We start from the raw sequence: 27,779 nt of genomic DNA, 5'->3' as shown, positions 1-27,779 counted from the left end.
CTCCCTAAGCCCATTCCTGGACCGAAACTCCCTGCTGGCTCTGAGCATCCTCGGCCCCAAATGATATGGTAGCAGGGCTGATTTACTACTGCCCAGGCTGCGGGGAAGGCGATAATTCCTCGGTAACACCTGCATTTACGGTCTGGTCGGCCGGGCTGCCTCCCCCACTTGTCAGCTCCTTTTAACCGCAGCTGATAACTTGTCAGAGGCTCTTGACGTTGTTTTTTCCCCGAGCCGGGCAATGTGGTGAGCAGCTGCGCGCGGGGAAAGTCTCATCTTTCTGCTCCAGCCAGGGAGAGCCCGCCCGTAACCTCTCCACCTCCCGTTTTCATTACGAACGCTAAGACTTTGGCACCACTTCAGGCTCTCCCTCCTGTCCCGGGGTGGGGGGGAAGCCAGCTGTGATGCCTTCTCACAGCCTGGGAAAATAGTTCAGGGCTCCGCTTTTCCCTGAGAGCCCTGAAATTCGAGTGGCCAGCGCTCTCACTCCCTCCTCCATCCTTCTCCCCTTCGGTCTCCCTCCCCTTTTCTCACCCTAACCTACACAGCCCTTGTGTAAAATTAAGCACTCTTCCTCCCTCATTAGGGGTGAGATCAGGCCACCCAGCCCACACCCTGCAAGGAGCCTCAGTGCCCTATGCCTCCCACACCTATTTTCCCTAGAAATATTAACCCATTCCTTCTCCACCCCATTATTTTGGGGACAGTAATTCCAACCATTCCAAGATAGTCCTTAAAATTACACTCTCCTTTCCCATTTCACTGCAGCCGTAGCTGTATGGTGAGGCTGAGGGCATTGCTGCTGCTGGGCACACATTCCTATACCTCTTTGGGGTTGCAACTCCCAGGCAAAGAGCCCACATTTACGAACCTCCCAAACCTCCCAATTAATAATTAAGTCTATCAATGCACCTCAGTCTGAAGCGGTATCACACTGTTCCCCCATGACAGATGAAAACACTATTTATCCCTGTTTTGTAGATGAGGAATCGAGGTGCAAAGGGATTTCACAGCTTCCCAGTACAACAGAGTAGGGCCATCGGACATGAACCTAATTAATTCCCACAGCTACCCAGGACCACTATTTCAGTAAGTTTATCCCTGTTTTACCACAGAGGAACTCCCCCAACACATCACAGACAGCGATTTCTGTAGTTCAGGCATGAAACCATGGTGCAAAGCCACCTGTTTCCCCAGCGGGGAGTCGAGGGACAGCCAGGGCTGCTGTTTTCAAACCGGATTCCCCAGTTTTGCAAATATTTGGCATCACACCCAAGCGATGGATGGTCGTATGCAAAAAAAGGCCATGCAAATGGACTATCTACGCAGTGGAGACCTTTGAAACATCTGTCAGCACCTCCAGGCGATGCCTTGCTACACCCGTCTTTATGCAAAATAATATTTTAATGCTCCTTGGCAAACACGGGCCCCAGTTCTCTCCCGAGGCTGTTGATACTCCTGCAAAATGCCACCAAATCAGAGTACTGATGCTTTACACCCCTTTTGTGCTACACAAAGCTGTAGCACAAGATGCAGTCAATAGCCAGCGTGTGGAAATAAAGCCTCTTCACGTGGGCACGGCATGAATTCCTGCCCAGGGTGCACTTAGCATCAAGGACGAAGGGTGGCTGCATCCCACCGTGCGGACAGTTGGATAGGGGGCATAGCTCAAGCGGTTTGCGAAGGAAATGTGAGTGTCAAAAACACGAGACTTACTAAGATAATGTACCTCTTCTTCCTCTGGTTTTCTCCTTTTTTGTTCTACAGGAGGGAGGTGGCTGCTCGAGAGGCCAGGAGTCTCTCCAGGTCTGAACCTTCTCTCCAGCAGGGACTGCTGGTAGAAGCTTTGGATGTGCACCTCAATCCCACGCAACGGATGATTTGGATTAGCCATTTGTCACAACCCCCTCAACTCATCAGGTTTCAACGATGGGAAAGACATACAGATGTAAGATTTCACTCGTATGGCTTTGATTCGAGGTTGGATTGACAACCGTGCGGTGCTTGGGTTTTGATTCAGGTTCAGACCCAGCTGAGAGCCGTTATCCCAGAACTGTGACCCAACACGATCAATAAATTTGGTGGTGGGGACAGAAATGGGCAGGAAGATTTTCAGAGCAGGAAATCCCAACTTCAAGACACAGCCTGAGCTCCTCAGAGAGCCTAGCACCGGACTCCATCTCCATTTGCCAACCATCACTCAAACCAAAAAGTTTGGCCCAAAAAAAACAAGCGCGAGAGGCTCACAGATGTTGCAGCGAAGCCGGTTTCTGTTCTCTCCCCTGCCTGGTGCAGTTGGATGACTTTCAAGGATTGGCGGAAAATGAGATCCTGTACCTTTTCCTCCAAAGGCAGGATGCCAGCGCTTCCCAAACACCCAGTTTGGGTTGGATGCCTCCTTCTCCCGTCTCCTGGCAGGGCTACCGAGGGCAGGGCAGCAGGGGTGGTACCCGCTTTGGGAGGCTGCCGTTCTGCCTAATCACCGCAATAGGAGGAGGCAGCTTTTAACAGCTGTGAAATGCTACAGGGATCGAAGCGGTGATGCTCTCGCCAGCTCCCTCTTCCACCCCTGACACAAGTCATTTATTTATTAACTTCTCCCCTTGCCTTCCTTCTGTCTGTCTGATGCTGGGGGTAGGCAGAAAGGGGACAAGACCGAGGGGGCTGGATGCCATCGAACCGCCCTGGAAAGGAGGAATCTGCTCGCACTTTTGACATGTTCAACACACAAAACCCCAGTTGACCCAGTTTATCCCCCCTTCCCCTCCACAGCTTACCTGCTAGGGAGGTGCAAAGAAGGTAGCAGGATGCTGTGAAGGCCAGCGGGCTGAGCTCGTTTTGGGAGAGGTGGTTTGGAGGTTTATGTTCTTCTTCATTGCATTTAATTGCATTTACACCGCAGCAACAGCAGCAGAGGTGGAAGCAGCCGCCGATGACCTGAAGCTCATCCCCTTCTCTTGTCAGAGGAGGCGGCTTTACAGCAGGCACAGGCAGAGCAGATGGTTTTCCCAGAGGGGTCCTCAGCGATGGAGGCGACCCTTTCTCTCGCAGCCAGTGCTTCTCCCTGCGGACAAGGGAGAGAAGTTGGGTTAGAAAAGGGAAATTGCCGGTTTGGGGAGACAGAACCAAAGGGTTGCACTTGTGACTTGCAAAGAGTATCAGAGCAAACGTTGCTGTTCCTCTCACAGGTTTTTGGCCTCCCACATGAGGCAGGACTGTGCCCAGCACCGGCTCAGGTTAACATTGGCTTTCCCCAGCTTGGTTGCCCGCATTTGATAACACCTGGCTACTTATTTTGGATTGACCTCCCCGATACGGAGGGACATGAACAGAGGGCTCAGCTCCCACGAAGACACCATGAACCTCGGGTAAGTTTGCTCCTAATCATGAGACCTTGGGGTCCCATATTCCCCTCTTTTACACCAAATTCATCTCAGGGTGACTCCAATAGCTGTTGCACGTTAACCTCAAGGAAGGCAGAAATCAAGCCATCAAGCAGCCCTGTCCCTGCGTCTTTGGGTGCAGCTTGGTCTCTCCATCCCGAGCAGCGTTGTTTTCCCAGCCCCATGCACCTGGTGTGGGGAGGATGGAGCAGGACGCGATGGGAAAAATGACAAACAAAGCAGAACAGCACATCTGACGCCCTGTGAATTAATCAGAGAGCAGGGCCAGCATGCTGGGCAAACAAGACCTGGAATTGCGTCTCTAACCTTGATTAAATTAGAAAGCTCTCCAACTAATACAAATGCCCCTCGGTAAACAAGGGAACGGGGGCTAATGAAGTGCATAAGAAGCAACTTGACAAGCGACGGGGCTGGTGAGGGAGAGGTGGGGAGGGAGTAAGGCAGGGCCAGAGATTTAGAAAGGAGAAAAGCGAGGAGAGAGGCACAGATAGCCAGAAATGGGGAGGAGAGAGGGATGAAGGGAAAAAAGGGAAAGGCAATTTCCTTCCAAAACGTTGTCCTAAAAAGCCAACACACAAAGAAAGGGTCTCTTTTCTGTTAAAAGAGATGCAAACGTTGGAGAGTCAACAGTTCCCAGCAAAGGCACTCGTGCAGCCCCTTTCCACCGTCCAGGTGCCCGTTCAAAGGCATCAGAAAGCCTCAAGGCTGCAATGCAGCCGTGCTCCAAACCAGCACGACTCTGCCCGCGCCCCTACAGCCAGCTCTAGACTGACCATAGTTTTAGAGGGGTCAAAACTGGTGCCGACAGGCTGCACTCGACTGAGATGTTAATTAAATTTTAGTAGCTGCAATTTTGCAAACAGGCAGATGGTTTTGCTCGCCTGCCAATGCCGGGCTCCCTCTCTATGCACATCCCATCAATGGTTTCATCTCCCTGCCACCCTGTCCCTTATGCGTAGACCCTCCTCACTCCCTCATTAAGCAATATGTCTCATTTAGTTAGGATGAAAATTACAGGACCAGCTCTGGGGTAAATCAGGAATGACCTGACGGAAGGCACTGGAGATGCATCAGTGTCAAGGGATGCGAGAACGGAACCCCCCGACACCCTTCTCCTTCCATTTTGGGAGCATTTACTCTCCACACTCAGACATAAGGAATAATATAAACATTGCTGAGACCCTCGTCCCTCCCCACAACTCCCTGGCATCCAGGCCAAACCTTATCTGAAGAAGTACCACCCAGCTATGAAGAAACCTTGTAGAAAGCCCCCGACTAACTACCCGAGTACAGCCAGGAGTGAGAAAAGGAGCAGCCAGGTTGGGGAAAGAAGAGGTGAAGTGGTCTGGAATTAGCTTGGGGTAGGTATATCTCCACGCTGGGTGTATAGCAGAGGTCCCCTTAAGGGATGAGGAGTTTTCTATAGGCGATACGGCTATAGAAAGGATGGTGCGATGCTGAAGCATGGCAGAGCTCAGCAGCTGGCGAACGCACATCACCAGCGACAGAGCACAGCCAACGCTAAGCAGGCATCCCGTAAGCTGGCTTCTTTGCCCAGAGGCTGGGGAGGGGATTTGGGGGTAAGGTAAGATAAAGTAGTTGCTTTCCTAACACCTCGTCTACCATCAGAAGAGCCGATGCAGAGGCGACGTCCACCGAGGGCTGTGAAATGATGCTGAACTGTATCCGCTCACATTTATCCCTGTCTCCCATGCCTTCTCGCTCATGCATCCTCCACCTTTTCCTGCTGGCTAGTTAAAAAGAGTTCAGCCTTGCTTTTGTCATTCTTTTTCTTCTTTCTTTCTTTCTTTCTTCAGTGCGTGGCAAACCAGGAGGCAGAGCAAGTTGATTCCCACCCCTCCCCACCTCCGCTATGCCAGCGAATTTCCAATTTTCAGCTAATATCAAGGTCGTGACAGAAAGCGCAGAGGCCCTGGTAGGACATAATGGCAGAAGAATTGTAAATGTTGCTTTTAGTGAATGCAGAATGAGGAAGGGCCAAGGAGGGGAAATTTTCCATTCAGCGCCAGCCTCTGAAAAGCGAATACATTTTCTCCTCCAGTGTGTCGCATTAGATTTCCAGAGGTGCTCGGCACCAGGTACATGTCATTAGTAACAGTTTGCGTGGTAATGAATCCTTTTATTTCTCTTCCACACAGCTCATGAATACATAAAGAGGCTGGTTTTAGTCGCATCTGGTTCAGCTGCAGGAGCCTCACATAACTTAATTTCGCATCCTCTTCAGTAGGGTAGCAAACCCAGCTGGGGCCAGCCTTAAAGGCACAGGGAGGTTTTCAAAAAACCTAAGTAAAATCTAGGCCGAGAGGTGAGGATTTGCCTGGGGATGCCTCGGAGCTTGCTCTGCTCCCTGATGGTCTTCCTAGAGATGGGACATCCCTTGGTTTAACACAGAGGAAGGGACGCGCTTGAGTTTGGCCAAAAGTTTGCCTGTTTGCGCAACAGTGGGTGCATCTTTCTGTAAACACGCGATGGATGGAGCTAGCGTGTGTGCCTCAAGCTTTTGGTTAAAAAAAAATCCCCCTTCCTCGCCCTGGGAGAATGGAGATGATGCCCGCAATTCCAGGTAGTCGGGTCTTTCCTGAAGTTAGGAACTTGCAGCCAGGAATTACGGCTGCGTTAACACCCTTGTTCTGCAGGCGAGGAACTGCTGCCAGCGCTCCGACAGCATAATTCCTGTGCTTCCCCTTCTGAAGTTTTATCTTTCTTAATTACAATTAATTGCTTTGCAATTTTAATAATAATAATAATAATAATAATAATAATAATAATAATAATAATAATCATCATCATCATCATCTCACGGTTTTGGGTCTCTGCAACCACCCTTCAGGGCCAGGGCTGCAAAGCCCCGCTGCAGGAGCTGTTGAACGGTGACAGCAAGAGGTGGCTGCGAGGGAAGCAGGATTCCCCAGCCGAGCAAAAGCGCCTGTTGAGCGCAGCTGGAGAATGAATTAAGCCCAAACCTCCTCGAGCACCCAGCAAACCCAGCCAAGGCCAGACCCGCACAACGTCTCACTCGCGGAGCGCCTCATTGCCCTCCCCCCTGCCACGGCTAGAGGACAACTGGAGCTCAAGAGCATTCCTTCAAAGCTGTTTCGCTAACAAGGTACCACCTGCAGTGCGGGTAGGCTCCGAGGTAGGAATAAGATGCTGGGAAGATATTAGACGTTCAGATGTCCAGTGGACCTACAACAGGAGTGAGCTGAAGCCACCGGTGAGCTTAAGCCACCTGTTTAAGCTGAAGATTTGAGAAGGACATGGCTTTAGACGGCATTAGACAGTTCCCAGGCTCGGCACGGTCCTGCAGAACAAACTGCTAGTAACCGGGGACTTCACCTGAATAATGAACCGAAACCCATCATCTCCTGGTGTTCTCAGACCTCGTGGGCTCAGCAGGGCTAGGCTGGGCCTCTTCCAGGGGTGGCAATGCTCTTGCAAAGTTTGGGAAGTGGCTTTTAAATCGAGAGCTGAGCTCTGCAGAGGTGTCACCTCTCTGTGACCAAGTAGGGCTGAGATGCAGGTTGGGTATGTGAATATCAGGCTGGATGATGGCAGCTTTGGGGACTGGTAATCAATAACTGCTCTCCTCCCCCCTCTGGAGCTGGATGCGGACCTGCTTTTCCCACATCCTGGTCACAAGGTGCCCACTGGCTCCCCGGGAGCAGCTGCACCTCTGTGGATAGAGACACACGTTGGCTTTATTTAGGTTAAAATGCAAGTGAGAATACAGATGTGAAGAAGTATTCATCTTCGTATCGATTTGAAGCTTTTGACTCGCCAGGAGCCCAGGACTGCAGAGACCCATTTGTCTGCAGCTTTGGTTAAAAGAACAAACTCCCGTTGAAATAAAAACGCGGGACTGTGCAAAGCTGATAAACCACCAAACCCGCGCCCTAAGCCAGCCCATAGCTCACGCGAGGGCTGCGCTCGTGAACTCGGGAAACAGAGCTATTGAGGGGGACTCTGCTTTTGCTAGAACTCGTTTCCCAGTTCCCCTCGCTGATAAGAGCGGGAAGGGTGCACCCAGCTCCGTGCGGCCCATCCTAATCATCCCACCCTCCTGCTCTCTTTCCTTCCCTCTGCCAGACCCCTCCTGTCCTCTCCGCCTTTAGGAGATGGAGAGGAATGAAGAAAAAGCAAAGCGTCTCTTCAACTCATTTATGGTTTTGGGTTTGGTTGGGTTTTTTTTTTTTCATTTATGGGCACACTCCCTCTGTGCTGCGTCTCTGCAGAGACCGGGCTTAGCAAAAACGGGACAGGTTCTTTGGGATGCCTCTAAATCCAGAGCACCTTTGCTGCAGTCAGGGTATTCGGTGTTTTATTTTTACCTGGACAGTTAATAAGAGACCAGAACCCGCCTCTTCTTCCTATTTCAGGCGGCAGTGGAAGGTGACGTTGTGGCTGGGGTGCAGTGGAGATGGCCAGAGCTCTGGCGCTGTCTGGTGGTTGGGGCTGAGCTGAGGCCGTACAAACTCAGTTCAGCTGTGACCTCAGCCTGAAGCTCAGTCCCAGCAGGACAGCAAACCTGGTCCTCCCCCAGCCCCGAGGAGCTATTGCAAATGATGCCCTGGGCGCACTTGGCACACCACGTTTTGTTGCTGGAGTGTAAAACAAGCAGGTCGAACTTCTGTTACAACGCTTTTCCTTACCAAATTCATAATAACGTCTCAGCTGAGATTATGGATGGCATTAAAAACCAATACTCAGCATTTTTTTCTGCTTATGTGTTTTTCTAAACCAAAATAAATGTTTGTTATTAAATATAAAGAGTTGCTAGATTTTCTAGATTAAGATAGGAAAATTTAAAAGAATATGTTAATAAAAACATTTATAATGGGGGGGAAATAATTTCCTGGCCAATCCTAGCATCCTTTGCCAGGTGGCTCCTGCCACAGAGAACTGGATTTCAAGTACTCACACTGACCAAGTCTCAGCTCCTCCTTATTCACGAGCACCCAAAACACCGACCACCAAAATTTCCTCATGGACAACTTACATGACTTCCAAAATTTGGCTAAATATTCCACTTTGATAATTAACGAGCCGTGCCGGTCTCAGACAGCCCAAGCCCCCGTGGTGCGACGTGAGCAGCCGCAGGGGGTGCTCACCTCTGCCATCTGCAACAATTTTTTGCCACAAGCTCATCTGAATTGACCAATTGATACGAGATTATTTTTTGTGCCCTCCCTGACATGCTGTTGTGCTGAATACAGATCACAGAGCGTGAATTTTCAGGAAGAAACTGTGGCACTTGTGATTTGGAGGGTAAAAATCTCAGAAACATGAATCAAGGTCAACAAGCCCTGAAGCAATAAAGACTGGAAACAGCACAGCGAGCTCCCCGTTCCCCACGGGGATGCGGCAGGCAGAGACACAGGTCTGGAGAGAAGGCGGGATGGAAATCGTAAGGAAAAATTAATCCATTGCACCCCAAGCGATGGGTACGCGCTGCAGGGGTGTTCGGTGAGAAACCTGCCTGCACCGGACCTTGGCTTCTCGGTGGGACTTAGCAGGGGAGGAGCGAGGAAGCAGGACAAACCCCGTGCACGAGGTTCCTCGGGAACGCTCTCCACAGCGCAACCATGCACAAAAAGCCGCAAACATTTTAACTTAAAGAGCTGGTCATACCCACCACGAGGCCAATATTCAGCATTATCCCACCTCACACCAAGTCTGCATGCAAACAGCTTTAAACTGAGCCAGCTTTCACATTCAGACCACACAGCAAAGCCAAGAGGACACCTCCCAGCCCCATCCTCCCAGTTTGGTATCCCAATAGCCACAACACATCAGAAAAAAAAAAACCACATCTCCATAATTGTGTGCTGCAGCAAAGGCTGCACCAGCTAAGTTCAAGGTATCTTTGATCAGTACTGCAAACCTGATGGTGGTTCTTCCAGCACAGGACTGGCTTTTTACTCCTCCTCGGCTAATGAACACTGGTGCCAAACCCTCGGGCTTAATGACAAGGACTTTCACCTGTGCAATACAGGTGTTTCCATCAGCAGGCTGCAAGGGCCTTTCTAAAGGACCCTGCTTCCCTTCTCAGCTACAGAACATGCATAAACGTCTTATACATTTGCCATCTAACAATATTCGGTTGCATGCTAGGTAACAATTTAAGCACAGCACACTCCCACCAGGTAAAATATCCCTATGACCCACTTTATAGAGGAATTAGAAAGGGACCAGTCAGATACAGATCTACCAAAGCACCGGACACCATCACTAATTTTCAGGCACGGTTTGGTCTCCCGATCCCCTAATGGCCTTGAATTTAGTACACGCTAAATAAGAGCACGGGTTCGGCAGGAGGACGAAGGGACGGAGCTTGAGGCCACCCACCCCACACCAGGGCTGTGGGGCTGCGAGCCCCCAGCAGTCAGCAGCGCTATGAATCAGGATGGGTTGGTGAAACCTCGATAGAGGCACCCTACCTTCAGCTACTTAAGTATGAGATTTTACCCAAAATATTTGTCCTAGTGGTTCAGAGCCGGGTGTCCAGCTCCTATTCTGATCCCCACAGTGGGTTTTCTTGAATAGTTGGGGGGGGGAAGAAATCACGGCATCGCCTCGGCGCAAAAAGTATTGGGTGTGGGTAAACTTGAAGGAAAGCAGCAGAGCATTTGGCATCGCTCCTTTGCAAAGGCTCCTTGCGACCGGGCCGCTCTCGCCCACCCTCCTCTCCCCACCAAAGTCCACCTACTCCTGCAAACTTCCCCGCTGGTATTTCTTTTCTTCTCCCTCCCCCGCCACGGGCAAGCGCGTGGGTCACAATTTCTCTGATTTGCCTTGTATCTCCGGCTATAAAAAGAAAACATAATGGAAAAATAATTAAAAAATAAAAGAGAGGAATAAAAAACATCATTTTAAGGGAGAAAGGGGAGGGGGGCCAGGAGATCTGCGGAGCTAGTAGATAACCAGCAGATGTGATTTTTGCAGATAAGCGTAGTAATTTAGATAAATCTAGAGGCTTTAGAGCCTTTCGCTTGCGTTCCTTTTCTTTCTGTCTGATTTTTTTTTCAATTTTATCTCGCAAGTCAAGAGGAGGGGGAGTGAGAAGGAGGGAGACGGGGGGAAGCTTAATCTTTGGGTAGTTTTTCTTTTCTTTTTAATGTGTTTTTCCCCAGAAGGTGGGATAATGCGAGCTGCTCTCCCCCCCACGCACACACACACACGCGCGCGCGCGCGCACACACATAGAAGCTGGGGCTATGTTTTTTAAAAGCGGCGGACAAAAATCAAAATATTTGAAAATGTATTTCATGGTAATTATGTCATATTTCATGGACTGATGCCACTACTGAAAGAGAGCCTGAATGCCTTAATTTGTATAGAAATTGTAATCATTTGTTCATTTCAAGGTGAAAATTGCATTTTTTAATTTAAATTGTATCCTGCGTGATAGTCTATTATCTAGTAAAATTGTCTCCATGTCTGAATGCCTTATATGCAGCTGCAATGCTTGTTACAAATCCAGTTATATTCATAAAAGCTTTGTCGACGTCTCGGGAAATGTGAACAGTTTCTTGTGGGTTTCTTCTCTCTCTTTTTTCCTATTTTTTCCCTCTTCCCTCCCATTCTCATCCTCCCTCCCCTTCCCCCTTAGTCTCTTTTTTTTTTCCCAGTTGAAATAAACCCATATCTACTATTAATAATAATTAGCCTGGGTATATACAAAAGACAATTCTGTGTGGAATGGGGTGACGGACGTGCAGAAAGCATTCAGGATTCCTGCTTATTTATTTATTTCGAAGCGAGTCACCTCGAGGTTGCATATTGCCGGGGAATAAGGGACGAGAGCAGAGAAAGGACAAGATGAAGGCAGGCAATAAGATGAGGGGTGAGCTCCTGTAAATAAAAGTCGGGCCCAACGGATGGCATGGGCAGGGAGAGACTCGCACGGACCTCCGAGAGGGATTTAAGTCACTTTGGTGTTTCGGAGATTTGGGACTGTGGTGGAAGGGAAGTAAAAGATCACTGTGTTTCCAGCCCCTGGTTTTGAGAAAGCCCTAGTATTTTATATCGTGACACGTCCTGTCCTACAGTGAATTGCAGCCTTGTCTCTCCTGGTGTCTGGTTTGATTCCCGGTGTGATCTAGGGATGCCCAGAGTCTGCTGGAGGGGAAACAGAGTCCAAGAAGTTAACTGTGGTGTCCAAGACCCCCCGAAGCACCGGTGAAAGGCCAGATGTCCCAATCTCCTGTCCTCTGCTGTGCTCACTGCATATTCAAGCTTCTTTGCTGTTTTGCAAGAGGGAACTCGGATCGAGGGAGCGGCAGCCGCCCTTCTGGGCACCCTCAGCTGCACCCACGCAGCCCTCCACGGAGGGCAAGCCTCCTCCCCTCCTCTGACTTTTCCTGGGAAGCCAGAGATGGATGCACCTGCATCTCACCCTCCTCGCCTTCCACTCCTGCTTCAGCCAAAGAGCCAAGGACACCCCATCTCCCAGCACACGGCTATTCCGGGAAAACTCCCCCCCAAAAAGTCAGCGTGGAGTAGAAAGGCTGCAAATACTGGCCCAAGGAGGCACAGCGTTAGGGGATGGACTGACAGGAATGTTACAGGAATGCAGGATGAGCTCGCTGGCTAGCGTAAATCAGCAAAACCAGTTAAAATTCTGGGCTGGTTTGCACCAGGTGAGAATGTGGCCTGCCCGGGACAGGATATTAATTATATTAATCCTTAAAAAAGAAAGAAATCGGCCTCACAAGGAAATCCTTTTTCAGTCATTTAATTCCCTTTCATACACCTCTCCCTGCTCAGAATACCCTGATTTTATGCAGGTCCACAGCCTATTATAATAAACTTCTCTACACCTATTCTGAAAAGAAATTGCTCATGAAATGCTGCAAAGCTGAAGGCTGCTGAGCCAAATTTGCCAGCAGAGTCGCTGTCTGACGGTAGCTGTAACCACTGAGACGAGCAACAACGGATCTAAACACAGGTCATGAGATGGGTCTGGCCTCTGAGCCAGGCAAACATCCCCCGAGGATTAAGGCTTGGAAAGGGGGGTACCCAAACGCTGCTAGCAGGGATGCGTTCGGTTAGGCATGCTTTACGTGCGCGTGTGGGTGTCTTCGGCCGTCTGCAGTCATGCCTTTTGCAGCTTCATTCGTAATCTCCCCGGTTCCTCAGAGAGATTTAGCAGGTGTAAATAGCTAAAGTACCTGTAGCTAAAACGCAAGGTGATGGCTGCATCCACGGGGACATCGTAGGGCAGGAGGCACTGCTCGTGAAAAGCGGGGGAGCGGGAAAGAAGCAGGTATAACACAGAGAGCAGGGAGGAACTGTCCTCCCAAAAAAGACGTGTCGATGCACCCATCGCCCCCTCGGCCTCGCCGTCCAACAGGTTGCATCTGCTATACACAAGACATCTGAATTAATGTCACCGGGGACTTACAGCGGTGTTTGAGTCAGAGGGGAAAGGCTGCTTTTTTCCAGTGAGACCCTGCTGTAAGTAGGACCTCGTGTGCACAGGATGGCTGCTCTGCGCTTCCCAAAAAATCAAGCCACTGACTGGAGCCGAGCAAAAATCACGAGCAGGTTTTAAAAGTCTTGGTGCGTTGCTTTAAAGAGGAGGGACTGGGGTTTGGAGAGTGAGGTGGAGAGCAAGGTGCTGGGCACGTCTTCCAAGTTTCCCTTGGGACTTTCCTAAGTATAGGCATCACCTGCAGACTTCCATGGTCCCTGGGTAATACTTTCAGAGCATATTTTCCGCATAAATATACAAAAGAATACTAGGCAGAATACTAAACCCCGCCAAAACCTCTCCTAGCGGTCACACCTTGCAGGGCGAGGCGTTCTGCCTCCCGTTTCTCCAGTCCTTACCACACTGCGGTTGAGATCCGGGGACTGGTCAGCTGCGACACGGACTGGATTCAGACACTTAGAACGACGTGATCCCGCATAAGTCACGCAACCTCCATCTGTCTGTAAAACAGCTTCCAAAACCATTGTGTTACAGCAGTGCTGAAAAAGGTAAAGTGATGGTAAAGAGGAAAGATTAAAGCTGGTTTAAACAACTTTTTCTGAAACGTTTTGCTTTTATAATGAGGACCTTTCCCTAATTATTTTAATTATTCAGTTTTTAATAAAGAGAAAGGAAGAAAATTTTCAGTTTCTTTAGTTTTAGCTAAAAAAAAAAAAGGTTTTAAATCTCAGGGTAGAAAGGCAAAAATGTTTTGTTTCCCTTCCAGGTTGTTCTTCTCTTTTCTTGCACGCCTTTTAACATGAAAAAGAAACAGAAAAGTGGAAACAACCTCCCTATCTAAAATATTTTTACCTATTCCTATTTCCTCTGAGAAAAATATTTATGAGAATGTCCAGGAAAATATTGTAAATACATTCAACTTTTTTTTTTTAGTAATTCAAAAGAAAAGCACTAGTTACGCTGCCAAGTGCTTCTGCCCTCCAAAACTACATGGCATTGAGAGAGAGAGAGAGACGGAGATCATAGAATCATGTAATCGTTAAGGTTGGAAAAGACCCTTAAGATCACATATATAGGTACATAGATATAGAGATACAGATATATCGAGATATGGATATAGGTATATGTATGTGCTCGGTGTCACTGCTCGCTCGGAGTCGCACCGTCCTGTGCAGCGGCTGGCGCTGACTGCACGGCGCCGGGGGAATACGCAGCTGGGGGGATGAGGGGAGGCTGCGGTAAGCGCATGGGCTCAGCTCTGCGGAGGGGGTCGCTGGAAGGCGGAGGGAGTACGTGCGAAACCCAAATAAAAAAATAAAAACGGAAATAAGAAGCAGAGCGGGAAAGGCGCACAGGGTTAGACTCCGTCAGGGCACACGAACCACCCCTCTCACGCAAAGAGGGGTGGCACGCAGCACCTCGCGTCGAGTCCGACAACGCGGGAGCACCACGGCCACGACGCAGTGACCGGGGTCAGCGCCCCCTCCCCAGCCCGCAGGATGCAACGCCTTTGCAAAAGTTAGCAGCTGGAGTCAAATTGACTTGAATTTGATTCATCACCGGCTTATCAGCAGATTAAAGTTGACGACAGCTTAGAGCCATAATTGACCGGTGATACTTGTAGCGGGAGCTGTATCGGCCTGAGCAGCTCCCCTGTGGGCTAGCTTGCGCCCTTGATGTCTTTCAGAGGGCAACGGATCGACTCTGGCAAGGCCTGGGAAATATCCTGCGCTCCTCAGATAAGGTTTGAGCCGTTAGGAGAGAGGACGAGGATCTCAGGGAACAGTTGAGGGCAGTGTTGAAACGCTTGCAACTGCAGGGCTGGCGGCCACGGAGCCTGAACGTGACCATTGCTGGAGCAAAGTCATTTCTGGGAGGGCTGGCGAGGAAGCACAAAGCTGGTACTTTCCAGCAGCAGGCCAGCACAGATTTAAAAGCAGGGACGTGGCTAGAAATAATGTTGTCTTGTTTTAGGGCTCCTGGAAAATGGCGGCCCCTTCCTCTGCAAACCCCTCCACGTGCGAACGCGCAGCGCGGCTGGCTTGGCCGCCGCCAAAACACGCCGGCTCCAGGGTGAAAATGAAGTGCTGCTAGTATGTACAGATCTAAGGGGCGAAGGGGGGTTTTGGGGTGGGGGGAAATTTGCAGACACCAAATATCATTCCCCTAGGATGCAGCTAGGAAGCTGGGGCTTCAGCTCTGACGGCTGAAGTCGGTTATGGCTCTTACACAAAGGCGAGCCTCTCCCTTTTACCACAAAAAAAGGGATTTTCTGACAGTACGGTGCCCTTGGCATGGTTCAGGAGCAGTTGTTTCCAGCCTTCTCCTCGTTTGCAGACCTGTAATATTTCCCAGGGGTGCCCACCAAGGCCCTCAGAGCCCCCCAAAGCTTCAGCCTGTGCAGCCCTGCATGCCCAGAGCTGCCCCAGCCCCGGCCAGGCACCCCGCAGCCCCCCAGCCCACCGCCCCGCTGCAAACGCCCCTGCTGGGGCAGCCAGCCCTTGGCTCGTGTGTCCCCCATTTGCCTGTTTTCTTCCCAAATGTGAATTATCCAGGCAGCGGGAGCAGGCGTGGAGTCACACCCGCGCCGTACCCGCACTCGGACAGGCTCCGCTGCCCAGCGTTTCTTTTTCTAGGACTAGACGAGGCTTTTCTGTCGCAGCGAGGGAGGCTGATTTTCTTAGCAAAAACACTTTCCCTCACCCTGAGGGGAAGGAAAGCTGTGACCAGGGTTTCTATCCCCCACCTAACCTGAAGGCAGCTTTGCTGGGCACTAAGAAGGGCTTCAGAGCCCCGCTGTGCCCAGGGGACTGCAGACAACACCGCACAACTTCCAGTGAGGGTCTCTGCCTAAAGCCAGGGCTCCGGGCCCTGGCTCGGTATTTCTCCAAAGACAGAGTACCAAGGGCAGCAGGACAGTGTTACGAAAGGATGTCAGCGAGCGCTTGGTAAGGGAGGCGAAGGTAGTGAAGGCCACCTACTGAAGGTAGCCACGACCAGCGGCGTGCACGTGCGGCAAGGACCGCCGGTGCTAGCAGCCTGCACGTGCTAAAGCCCTTGCTCCTCCGCTGAGCCTCCTCGTGCCAGTGGCAGACTCCAGGCTCGCAGATTGCTGCCTCTTTTGCTCACAGAAGACAAACGCATGAGCACCATCTCCTCACACAGTCGCTATGCCTTTTCTAACGGTGATCCCATCGGGGAAGCCAGTTAGCTCCCGTGGACGGATCCCTCTGTTGAGAGGCAACCAGAACAAAACCCCAGTGACTGACTAGGCTAGCTTCTGCGTGCGGATATTAGTCCAGCACGACTTGGATGAAGATCAACTTATTTTTACGGAGAGCCAAAACGTCTTCAGATGGGAACGGCTTTTGAATTCAGTGCTTTGTTTAAAGGCAAAATGCTTTATTACCGATTGCCGAAGCCCCAAGCCATGTATTCCTCCACAGAGTTTCAAAATATTTTTCCGCTTCTTGATGCTGCGCTTTGGCCTTTAACGAAAGCCAGGTGCCTGCAGAGCTCGGAGCTAACGCGGCAGCGCGGTCGCAGCCTGGCCTGCGCAGCCTGCCTTCCTCCGCCCGGGCGATAGCTTGCTGAAAATGAATGCATAAAGAAACGGTTGTATTTAGAACAGGCCAGGTAATTGTTCTTCCCTTGTGAAAAGTCACAGTGAAATTAAATGTTTTATTTATTTACATAGCTTTTCCACGTTTTCATTAACGAATGAAGCACACGATTTTGCTTTTCAGCAGAAACATCTGTAGTTTGTGTGTGTGTGTGAGTATTTTTGATTTACCAGCTTTTCCCCTTGTGCTTGGCACGCTGCAGAGCAAGTTAAGCAAACAAGTCACCCAAAGACGCTTTTAATCCTTTTTTTTTTTTAATGTATAACAGTTATGCCTGAGTTACAGAGAGACACCTACAGGCAGCAGGTAGTTAAAGCAAATACCAGTTTCTCTTTCTACTATACTACTCCATATAGCTGAATAAATTATGGTGCGATTATATATATACACACGCACGCACGCAGGCACACACGCGCACGCACACACACTCCCACGCAGGCATACACATGGAGCAAAATGGCTATGAGTCAAACACAGAAGCAACATATCCGCAGTTACTAGGAATAAGGAATGTCCTATAGTGCTATGTAGATATTCCCCGGGTGGGTATATGGAGGTGTTAGGGATGATGGGTTAGAAGCATTAAATACACAAAGTCTCTGAGCGACAGGAGCCAATCTGCTGAGTTACTGGACACAGTGAGGAAATGTCCATTTTGTGGTCTCAGGACGGCGCTGAGAGGTGAAGGCAAGGGCGCGGGGAGGTACAAGAAATCCACTCGGCGGTTTTCCTTTCCCCCAAGGATGTCAGTTCTCATCTGCAGGCATGGAAGAAACGTTGACCTGAGAGAGCGTCTCCGGAGTGTGTCCCTTCGCTTGGTGGTTTGTTTGGATGAGGCGCAGAACGATTTTTGGATTCCCAGGCACCCTCAGAGTCACCGGTAGTGAGTATCTGCTCAGTCCCCGTTTGGTCTGCCTCGAGCGACCGCCACCGCACGTTCTTCAGGGTCTCGCTGTCCAACGCTTGTCTGCTGCTGAGTGCTACTCTTCCATGCTCGGTTTTGTTTCGCCTTCAAGGCACCTCCCTCTGTTCTGTCCCCCCCTCCCCGTCCCACCCTGAGTTTGTCTCTTTTCAGCAGAACTGAGGTTGGCAATCCATAAAACCAAACAAAACAAAAAATACTTGGATTTTCATACATGAACGAACCTTAAAACAAAAGAAAGAAACCAAAAAAATCCCCAGATCAAACCCATCCCACCCCAAAGCTTCTGGAATGTATTTTGAAAACACACGATAGGCAAATTTCTACAGTTCATCCCCCCTCCCCCATTTTTTTTCTTTTTTAACTAGCACGGCACTCACTGTGGTTTTAGTATAAAAAAATGTCAACTTTCTATAAACATACAGCACATGACCAAATTTCCAACTAATGTACAAAGTGCGACCACGAGGGAAAGGTCAGAGAATAGCTATTTGCGCTAGCATGGGGCGTTTTTCATATTCCTCTAAGAACTCTATTTACAGCAGTGCCCGGGTGTTCACGGACTTTCTGGTGAAGGTAATTGGCAAAGAGGTTTCTACAGCGCTCCCTCTTTTTAATACTTTTTATTTTCAGGGTCCTGCACTCTGCGCTGAGCTCAGCTTAAGTCCTCCTCGACAACGTGCTCGCTGCGAGGACCAACCGTCCCCTGTCGAGGGATGCTCGGGAGACGCGTACAGATAACGGCGAGAACAGAGAACGGCGGGGAGAAGGGAGCTGACGGGTCTTGGCGAGCGGGAGCAGCGGACAAGCAATTCTCATGACAAACTGAAACTTTCCTTCTAGTCTAGCAGGCAGCTAGGAATGCATTTGGTCAGAAATTTCAGTAGAAAGAACAAGGGATTGCAACTGTCTGGGGCAGATACGGGGCCAACAATCACCATCTACAAACTCCACCGTCCAGTGGCAAGGAGGCTGTAGATCTGAAGGTGCTCCCAGACGGGGTGATTATCGGCATTTGGCCTCTTAAATACTATTAAATGTGGCACGCAAGAAAATCCTGGGCTCTGTTGTTTTAGCAGTTGGCTCAGAATGATACCAAGTCACAGGAGCAAATTCAAACAGGGGCTTCAGTCATGAATCCCTACGCTGGTGTCTATGGCAGACACCCTTGCTCTCACCCTCGATCCCCCAGTTCAGGTGTGGCTGAAGGTTACTGCTGTCGGGAACGACATTTAAGCCAGGACTGGAATTCGAAAGGGATTTAAAGCTTTGTGATCCAAGGAAAGTCTTGCAACTCGAGGGAAGCTATATGTGTGATATAGCTGGACAAGCAGAGGCAGAATTGGGATCTCTGGAGCATAAATGACAGCAATACAGCTTCTGGATGCGGACGTCACCCCGCACAGAGCTCCTGCGCAGGAACATGTATGTGAGTGTGCGAGAGGCAGAGTAGCCAAGCTGGTGCAATAATATGCTTTTAGGAATGTAGAGTAGGCTCTGTCACAAGCGTAAAGCAAAGCTGATGAAAGCCGTATGTGGTTCTGCTAGGATGCTGAGCAACGTAAGAAGCACAACTCCGCTTTGGTCAGAACAGGTACTTGTCCTCATGGCTCAAGAGAAAGCGGCTTGATGGTTCATGATAAATGATGTTGGGGCAAGGCAGGGGAGAGTTCCCCAGAAAAATGTTGTTTCAGCTGCAAAAACAAGATCAGATTATTTGAGAAGACCGGAAGAAGCAGCAGCAACAGAAGAGAGCACAAGAGAAGCATCTCCTTTAACAACCTAGGAGCATATGCTAGACCAGAACTCATCCTACCACGTGGTCCCCCATTATCGCCAGTGGACAAAAGCAGACATTCATTATCCTAAAGTAGACGTATAAAATAGTAAGTGTATTATAAACCCTAACAGTCTCTAGATGACTTTAAGTACTGCCTGTTGCCATAGGACTTTACACATCAGCTACTGGCTGGCAGAGATTCTGTGCACCGGGGTGGTTATCTTGGGGGCAGCTTTCCTTGCCCTCTCCAGGTCAAATTTCAGTGCGTTCTTGAAGTGAGCCCTCTCAACGCAGGAAGGTGAGGTGAAAAAAAGTCTATAATATTAGCCATCTGCTTAAGAATCATCAAGGATCATCACCACATGCAAAAGGGAAACTATTTAAAAACCCATGTGGGTCATGACTTAGCAATAACATCTTATTGTTGGCTGCTTTTGTCTGAGCAGTACGATGAGCAGAATTGTGAGCCGATACAAAAGCGAGAGCGCTGGCTGCTACAGAAAAGTGGGGTGATAAATCCAGAGAACAAGATCTGGCTTAGAGAGAGAGAGGCTCCACCACCAAAATGAAAAGCAGAGGGAAGGGACTGCAAGATTGAGTTGTACAGAATAGTACACGAAATGAGAGGGGTGGGGAAAGAGCCGGGAGGATGGACGGGGCAAGCACTTCTCCTGGCAGCCAGAGGATAAAGAATGCCATCGGCAAGGTAAATCGTTTCCTGCAGTGCAAATAGGTGCAATGTTGCAGCTGAGAGCACCTTTCCTTTCCAGCTGCTGTTAGAAAGACTCTTCAGGTCATCTCCCCTCTGGCTCCACAGCCACGTCCAGCCCTCAGTGAGAGGCAGCTGCGGGAAAGCACCTTCGGAACAAGCACCATTTTCTTTCAGGTGGCCCTTTACTGGTAGAAGAACCTGGCTTTGCATACTGACCCCTCCAGGCAGGCAGCTAACGAACACCTCTGACTCTTCCCTCTCTTGTCTTTGCTCTCACGGCCAGCTTCTCTCCAGCTGAGTGAAAGAAGGGCCACCGACAGTCCTCGCCCTTCTCGACTGGATGGGCAAAAGCTCCAATGCGATCGGGTGTATCTGATGCCCTTCCTCTGTGCGTGCAAGGCCAGCGTTTGCTATCGCATCTCCTGCTGCTATCTGATGCCCGTGTCTTTTCAGTGATAATCAGGTCTAAACTGGTCCCTAAGAGGAAAAGTAAATGTTGCTCGTGCCTGTGCCCATCATCTCCAGTCCTCATGCAGCAATTTACATTTACACTTTCCAAAGGTCCCAGGCTGGACGGACTTACACCCTGCCCCTGCTTAGCAGCAATCTGGCCTGCTTCGGCCCTGCTTTGGGAAGCCATCAGTGAGAACGGAAGGGTAGAGCGGGGTGGGGAAATTTGCTGTCACTTTAATATATGTTTTTCTGGTTTTGTTTTTGTGGTTTTGTTTTTTTTTAAACAAGTTCTTATATTTGGTCCATAGGTCTTCTGTGGTCCCGAATTATATCACCCTTAATGATCAGCTTGGTTATTCCTTCCTATACAACATTCACCAAATTTACAGCAATGGAAAGAAAAGGAAATAAAATGAAACATTTCTTTTTTTACAAAGCAAAAAAGATCAATTTGGCTTTGACTATGCCAACTACCTAGATCAATGGAAAGTCCTTAAGCGTGGGCAAAATGCCATGGCCAGGTAGGTTAGAGGGAGGGCGTGAACTCGAGGTTAATAAATGTACCCAACCCGTTGTCTCTGGCCACGGGAGAAGTCAGGTCACAGAGGCCAGGCTTGCCTCTGAGAAGAGTGCTCTGGGAGGAGCTGGATACTTGGAGAGCCCTCCCCCTCTTTCCCGTCTCCTTCACAGCTCAGGTTGGTACGAGGTGGAAGGGAATTGAGAAGGAGTAGGGTCCGGGTACAGGTAGATCCCTGGAAGGCTGGTGGTGTTTTCTCCAGTGGTACCAAGTTGCTGGAGTGGGTTGTTGGCACAGTCGGACTCTTCAGTAAGCTTGGCCTGTCTCTACTGGTAGGAGGCCCAGAACGGCTGAATGTTCTCCCAGCTTCATCCTACGCTGTGTAGACAGACTCACGTTCTTGGCCAAATAATCAACAGCAGCTGAAGAGGCAGGGAAAAAAAAGGAGGGTGAGAAAAGAACATTAGCATAGAGTGGAAATGAGGCTTTCAGCATCAAAGCGCGTGTAACCAACAGAGCTCGCAGACTGACTCTTACAGAGAGGCCCAACGCAGGGGTTGTCACAGACACGGGGGTCCTGCTGCACTCCTAGGAAGGAGCGCAAACACGTGATGGTCCTGCCAGAAACCCCCGACGGGACAGACGGTGCTGGGATAAGCGCAGCTGCGGTGTGCAGAGTGCACTCTGCACGTGCTGCTGCAGTTCCTTGAATCTCTCCATGGACCTACCGAAAAGAGCTACAATTCTACTTCTGCTATGGAAAATGGTGTTTCCAAGGGAGCTGCCTGAAGATAAGCCTGAGCAGAAAGCCAGCAGGATAAACCTGCCAGCCTCACCTCCCCGTATCATCTCACGGTAGCAAAGCCAACTCCTGCACTCAGTGATGCTGGTGTAAATGATTCCAGAGATTTCAGTGGAAGCTCACCAAGTCTGGACAGGGCTTGAATCTGACTCATCCGCTGCATGCTGACTCATCTCTGCGAGCTCTGCTGCCTGCCTTCATCCACCCTTCCTAAGGGAAACCACTCTGCTTATCTCCATCTGGGTGAGAAACGCAGCCACAACTCCTGAGGCGATGCGTGAACCTGTATCCCAGCTCGCCTGACTGCCCCATGGTCTGAGGGGGAAGAGGACCGGGGCAGGATGGTGACATTGCTCATTAGCTGTGCTTCAGTCAAAGTCTCTCCCTTTCACTAGCTTTAATGTCTCAAATTAGATTAATAAGGGGCTGGCAGGAGATGTACAATCGGTGCCAATGAGTAAACAAATTTCAGCCATCAACGTCTTGTCAGACGCCTGCCCCAGAGGAGGTCCCTTCCAGACACAAATTCTTATTAGACTTGTCATATCTATTAGAATTCCTTTCACGCTTCTGCGTTCCATCACCGGCATCATTAACACAGCTCCGGCCTTTGGGAACCGCAAGGACCACATTAATCTGGCATCTCTGCTCCTCACCGGCTGGGACAGCACAGGCTGTGCAAGCGCTGGCAGGCTGGCGTGCTGGAAGAGAGCAGGCTCGGCACAGGGTGAGTTATCCGGGGCCGAAGCGAGGCCTGCTGGGGAGCACGGCTTCTGCAGGCGGCAGAGTCTGAAAGGAGCTGAGATAGGCAAGTGAAGCTGGCACGCTGCAGGCGCTCCTCGGGGACTGGGATCCTGGAGTAGCTCGACTCGAGCTCTGTAATGTGTTATGGTGCCTCTAGCTTCAAGGGGGGTGTGCATAGGATTAGACCCCAAGCTATGGCTCTCGTCCAGACCTTAGCAGCTTGGTCCCCTGATATTTCAGGTAACCACATTAAATAATGTCTTTGAGAGGCTGTAGGGAAAGGGGAAATCCACTCCTCAGACAGGCTGTGTGGGTGTGTGTGGTTGTGCCTCTCCTCCTGTTGTCACCCGTGCTCTGGATGAATTCAGACGGGTGCTTGGGAAAGGAGCAAGGTGAACGGTCGGAGCCGGTCACCCTGCTCTGGGCAGCACCCAGCAAAATGGAAATTTGATGGCAATCCCATCCTTCTAAAAAAAAAAACAAACAGGCTAAACTCCCAATACTGCTTTTTGTGCCAGCGGGAAGAGTTCAAAGGCACCAGCGTATCCCCCCATGTCAAAGACAAACAAAGTTTGTTGCTTTAATACAGCGGAAGCCAAAACAAAACCAGAAACTTACCAAAAGCGCTCTGGGTGTTTATTTGCTTATATGAGAGAGAAAGTGTGCCTGGTTTTGTGTTTCTAAAACACAGAATAAGGAGGAGAGAAGTGGGGAGAGAGGGAGATTCTCTGCAGGCCAGGTCCAAAGCCTATCAAAGCTACAGAGCTCTTATTTACAAGCCCTGGTTATGGCCCTGGTTATAGTGAGCCTGCCCCCGCCGTAATAACTCCCCATTTTTATAATATCACAGTGTTCACTACAAAAAATTTTGATACTTTTTTGCCACATCATAGAAGGAAGAAACATATGATTTGAACCGAACATCAATAAGTGATCTTGTGGAGGTCACCTCACACCGATCGGCATTTAAACAGCATTTGAAAAGAAGCAGTGAAGAATTAAAAAGCAGGAGGAATTAGAATTATCTGCTAAATACAACATGCACCGAGAAAGACAAGAAAAAGTGCTGCTATATCAAGGTCAACTTCACGTAAGTGATTGCTCTAACAGGACTAATTACCAATGCAAACTGTTGCCTCGCATAGAGATTATTATAAATGGCGCTATAAATGTTATATTATAAATGGGGCTCATTATAAGAAAGGTTTATAGTGAAGTGGACATACACTGCCTGCACAGAGCTGTAAGTACAAATATCTATACACATACGTGCACACATGCGGAATTTGCTGCTTAACCTAGATCCCACCTTAGAACAGCTACAGTTGGTTTGTGCTGCATCTGCCACGCAGCGTGGCATTGGTTTTGGCTGTAAGACTTGCTGTCACGCTGGCTGTGACTCCAGCTCCCAGCGCTGGGAAGCGGTGGCACTGTGGATGGTGTGTGACGGTTTCTCGCCTACCTTCCTTGCCCCAGCAGGAAGAACGCCTTCGTGAGAAGCTACCTGCACGTCTCTAGGCATGGGACACGTCTGGACTAACTCTGTCGACCGCGCAAGACTTGCTGCTGGGCACAGACCTGTTGGCAGCCTGGACTCTTGTGACTATTAACAGGAAAACATTCCTGTTCCGAACAGAGCCCAGTGGGCTCTAAACTGGACTTGTAAATTGAATGGGTGTCCAGCAGAAAAGAGAGAGCCGGGCGACAGAAATCAGGAAAGGGGGGGCAAATAAAACAACATAAATAGGGCTGCGTGAGCAGTTTTTTCATCAGCACAAGGAGAGGCCCAAGTAAAAATTCCTGCAGCAAACCAAGACAAACCCTTCTTTCTCTTTCCTTCTCCTTTGCTGGTCTCTCTCTCTCAGAAAACATAGGTCGTCCTCCTTATTTTATTTTTTACACACATGGGTGTGACTAACGTCTTGCCCAAGGGAATCTTTATTGGAAATACATGGTATTGGAATTTGTTTAAGATTTTTATCAATAGCACGTGTGTCCAGCCTCACATCCAGAAGCGAGGGGAAGGTCAAGGGGTCACAGATCAAACTCCCGAAAAACAAAAAAAGGAGGGGTGGGGGGAAGCTGCTATTGATCCCGTCTGCCGCCACAGCCGGTTCTCATTTAGCTGGAGAAGTTAAAGACATTAAAGGGCTGTGACGGAGAGGGGAATAAAAAGCCACAGCCAAATGGAAGGAAAGGTCACTGAGGACAAGCTATGGGCAAGCAGGAGCGCTCCTGGAGGAAGAGGATGCACCTTTAACCCGCCGCGGATCACTCTCTCACAACACCACACTTATTATTAGTTTAACACCGGCAGGTGAGCCCTTTGCCAGGCTCACTGGTGTTTTTGTGACCCAACCATTCTGGAAAAGAAACAGACCCTCCCAGGGTCTCTCTGCCTTTCGGGTCTGAGGTTTGGGTTCAGGATTACAGTTCCAGCCTCACTTCAGCTTTCGCAGAACCACAGCCCAGTTGACAGGCATTGGCTTAATGTTTTTAGTAGGAAAGTCTCTGAGCGTGGACCCAGCCCTTACCTTACGGAGGGCAGGGGAGGAAGCAACACATTCAGTTCTGCATCACTAAGGGATGGCATTAAAACCCCAGCTTTCCTTGGGCTGAGCAGGGTGAACACATTGTAGGGCTTTTGGAGAAGCGAGAATTGGAGAGGGGGAAGGAGAGAGGTCTGGAAGTTGTCCTTCTTTTCTAATAGAAATGTTTTACCTAAAATATTTTAATTGGGACTTTTGAATTGGAGTGCAAGGTTGTTGGGGAGGCTGTGTGGAGCAATCTCCATCTATGTCTGGTGAGTAGATTCCCTTTTTCTCTCTAGATGGACAGATTTCCATGGGAATCCCTTCCAATACAATATCCACACCTTCTTACATCCCCTCCCTCTCTTCTCCTGCTCCCTATGCAGGGGGAATACAATCAGCGTACTTACTTTGTCCGTACTGTCCGTATTGGTAGCCAGCCACTGGGTCCACACTGTAACTGGTGGTGCTGTAGGTGGGAGGACAGTAGGACTGGGAAGTCGGGAGGCTGTCCACGGACTTGATGGAGTCACTCCGCTGGCTGCAGCTGGCAGAGATGGAGTTGGTGGTGTCCAAGCCGCCGTGAAGGGGAGAGATGGAGAAGTCAGCCTGGGGTTGAGGAGGAACCCCGCTGGGGTTGCTCAGGATGCTCATCACCTGGAGAAACACAGGAGACAACACGTCAGCGTCTGGAGGAGAAAGGGTACGTGTGCAGCTGCCTTCATGCATACCAGGGAGGAACAGCCTACGCATAGTGGTGCTCTATCAGTATAATATACAACACCTATACAGGTTTGGCCCGGCTGGAGAATGAAGGCCTGCTTCCACCAAATAACAACAGACAGACCCCACAGTTGGCTCCTCTGTGTCTAATGCTTTATTTGAAAGACCTTAATAGGGATAATTGAGAAGTTCCTTCACAGCACACTCAATCTTTGGTCTTTGCTGACCTGCCAAGGTTAGCTGTGCTGTTCAGAATGAACACTGGAGAAAGGATTAAACCTGGGACAAACCTGCTCGACACGCTCTGCCATGAAGTAGCACTTCCTCCCTTCCTATGCACAGCCCTCACAGAGGAGGAGACACATGAGGCAGGGAGCAAAAATACCTATTTTCAAAAAGGGACGCTGAAGACAGCCCCTTTCTTTGGAAGTCTGAGTGGGGCTTGGTTTGCAAAGGTCCCTAACAAAACCAGATGCAAACCCTTTCTGGCTTTGATGCAGATTCAGCTTTAGGGACTGAAATGTCAAAGTTCTCTTTACCCTCAAATGTTAAAGGATAACAGGGCCTGGTTCGGCTCATTTCAGTGTAGTGCTTGGTTTGAAAATGTAATTAAATTTGCACACAAGCCATCTTCCTGCTTTGAGACCTGAAACAGATGAACTTACTATCCTTTTTTTTTTTCCTTCTTTTCCAGCAAAAATGCCAGATTTGTTCCTGTGGGTGAGGTTGGGGTAAGCCGCTGCCTACAGGCCTTCACACAAGGACCCTGATCCCGCTAGCACTTTAATGCAATTGCCTTCTGCAATCAGCAGAATTACCCCCGGGCTGCCAAGTTAAAAGTGTAAAGAGTTTGCAGAAGCGGGGCCGTGGCGAGGGAAGGAAGGGAACTCCTGATGCCTCTCGGTTGATCTCCGCAGCCGCCGCAGGCGTGCCTTGCCGTATTTGTGCTGGGGAAGGGCGGGGGGAGAGGGGACAGCCAGTCACCTCGGGGGGCCAGGCCAGCGCTCAGATGCCGAGCGGCTGAAAATCTCCGAATTTAGCATAACCTTATTGACATCAATTAAAGTGGCAAATTGGAAATATTTGGAGCCTGGCAAGTGGTAAAATGAGTCCTTTATCCCCCACCAGCGGCCTGGTGAGCTATTGTGCGGAGGATACATTCTCTGGAAGGACACAAGAGGGGTTGTATAGAGCGGCGTCTCCCCTTCCTGCTCACCCCGACACCTTCCCCATCCCCTCCTCCCTCACCTTCCTGGCGGAGCGGGGGCTTAGGCTGAATGACCGGCTACGCGCTGGCCTTTGCTTTCTAAAGCTTCTCCTCCCCCCGGAAGGACTCAGGAGTCCTGCAAAGACGCTTTCTCTTGATGTGATGCCACCTCCCGACTCAGCCGGCCTGAGATCCTTCCCAGGCATTTGTCTGGGAGGGGAATTCGGGAGCAGGGGTGGCTGGACGCCCGCAGAGGGGGAGGCGATGGGGAGGTACTGGGGAGGGGGTTAGTTAAAAAGCCTGGAAAATCAATCTAACCCCAACCACTGGGTTTGTCTGCAGTGTGGTACAGAGACACAGGGATGAGCTTTGAACAAGCTAAGTAAAAGCAGCACAGCGGCGGCAGCATGGAGCTCCGACAGGGTTCATTCACCTTCTCCTATTGCACTGAGCTTGGAGTTTGCTACTGGTCCCCAAAAGTTAAACCTAGCTTAGCTGTCTCTACACTGCGGGGCAGACGGTGCTCCAGACAGAGCCTAAATTACCTCCAGCTCTCCAGACCCCCCAGGCACAGCTTCTTAATCACAGTGATTAAGCCTCGAGGTATCTAGATGAAGTTGTTTAGCCGTAATGCTGTGCAAAGCGTGCCCGTGGAACTCCCTGCCCCAAGACAGCCCAAAGACTGAAAGACAGGGGGGTGAAGAAAGGAAATTGCATTTAAATATGCAAGACAGAGTGGATTAATATGAGAATAGGGCTGTCATGCTTTTCTGTGTGGATGTAACGTAAACCTCTCTGCCTCAAGGCTTATGCAGCGGGGAAATCATGGGAGTGCAGCCTGAAGGTCGGTTTTCCAGCTGCAAAGTTATTTGTAACCTTCCACTAAGCTGGGTCACGAACTTTGATCT

At 49.9% G+C, this 27,779-nt stretch overlaps 1 protein-coding gene across 4 annotated transcripts in view; it reads right to left on the bottom strand.

Annotated features, from left to right (window-relative positions):
• Window positions 1–21,034: 21,034 nt before the first annotated feature.
• PAX7 (paired box 7) overlaps window positions 21,035–27,779 on the bottom strand; it is a 101,467-nt gene continuing 94,722 nt past the window's right edge. For all 4 annotated transcript variants that reach the window (XM_087755248.1, XM_087755250.1, XM_087755249.1 and 1 more), the window contains 2 exons: window positions 25,352–25,598; window positions 21,035–21,286 (listed from right to left, as the gene is read on the bottom strand). In XM_087755248.1, coding sequence (XP_087611374.1) covers window positions 21,171–21,286; window positions 25,352–25,598 — 363 coding nt within the window. In that variant the 3' untranslated portion in view covers window positions 21,035–21,170. The remainder of the gene's footprint in view (window positions 21,287–25,351; window positions 25,599–27,779) is intronic.

The sequence above is a fragment of the Nipponia nippon genome, unplaced genomic scaffold, assembly GCF_047370975.1.
Source record: "Nipponia nippon isolate SJK-2023a ecotype South Korea unplaced genomic scaffold, ASM4737097v1 scaffold_19, whole genome shotgun sequence".
NCBI classification, from domain to species: Eukaryota; Metazoa; Chordata; class Aves; order Pelecaniformes; family Threskiornithidae; genus Nipponia; species Nipponia nippon.
This window is presented reverse-complemented; position numbering and strand designations above follow the sequence as displayed.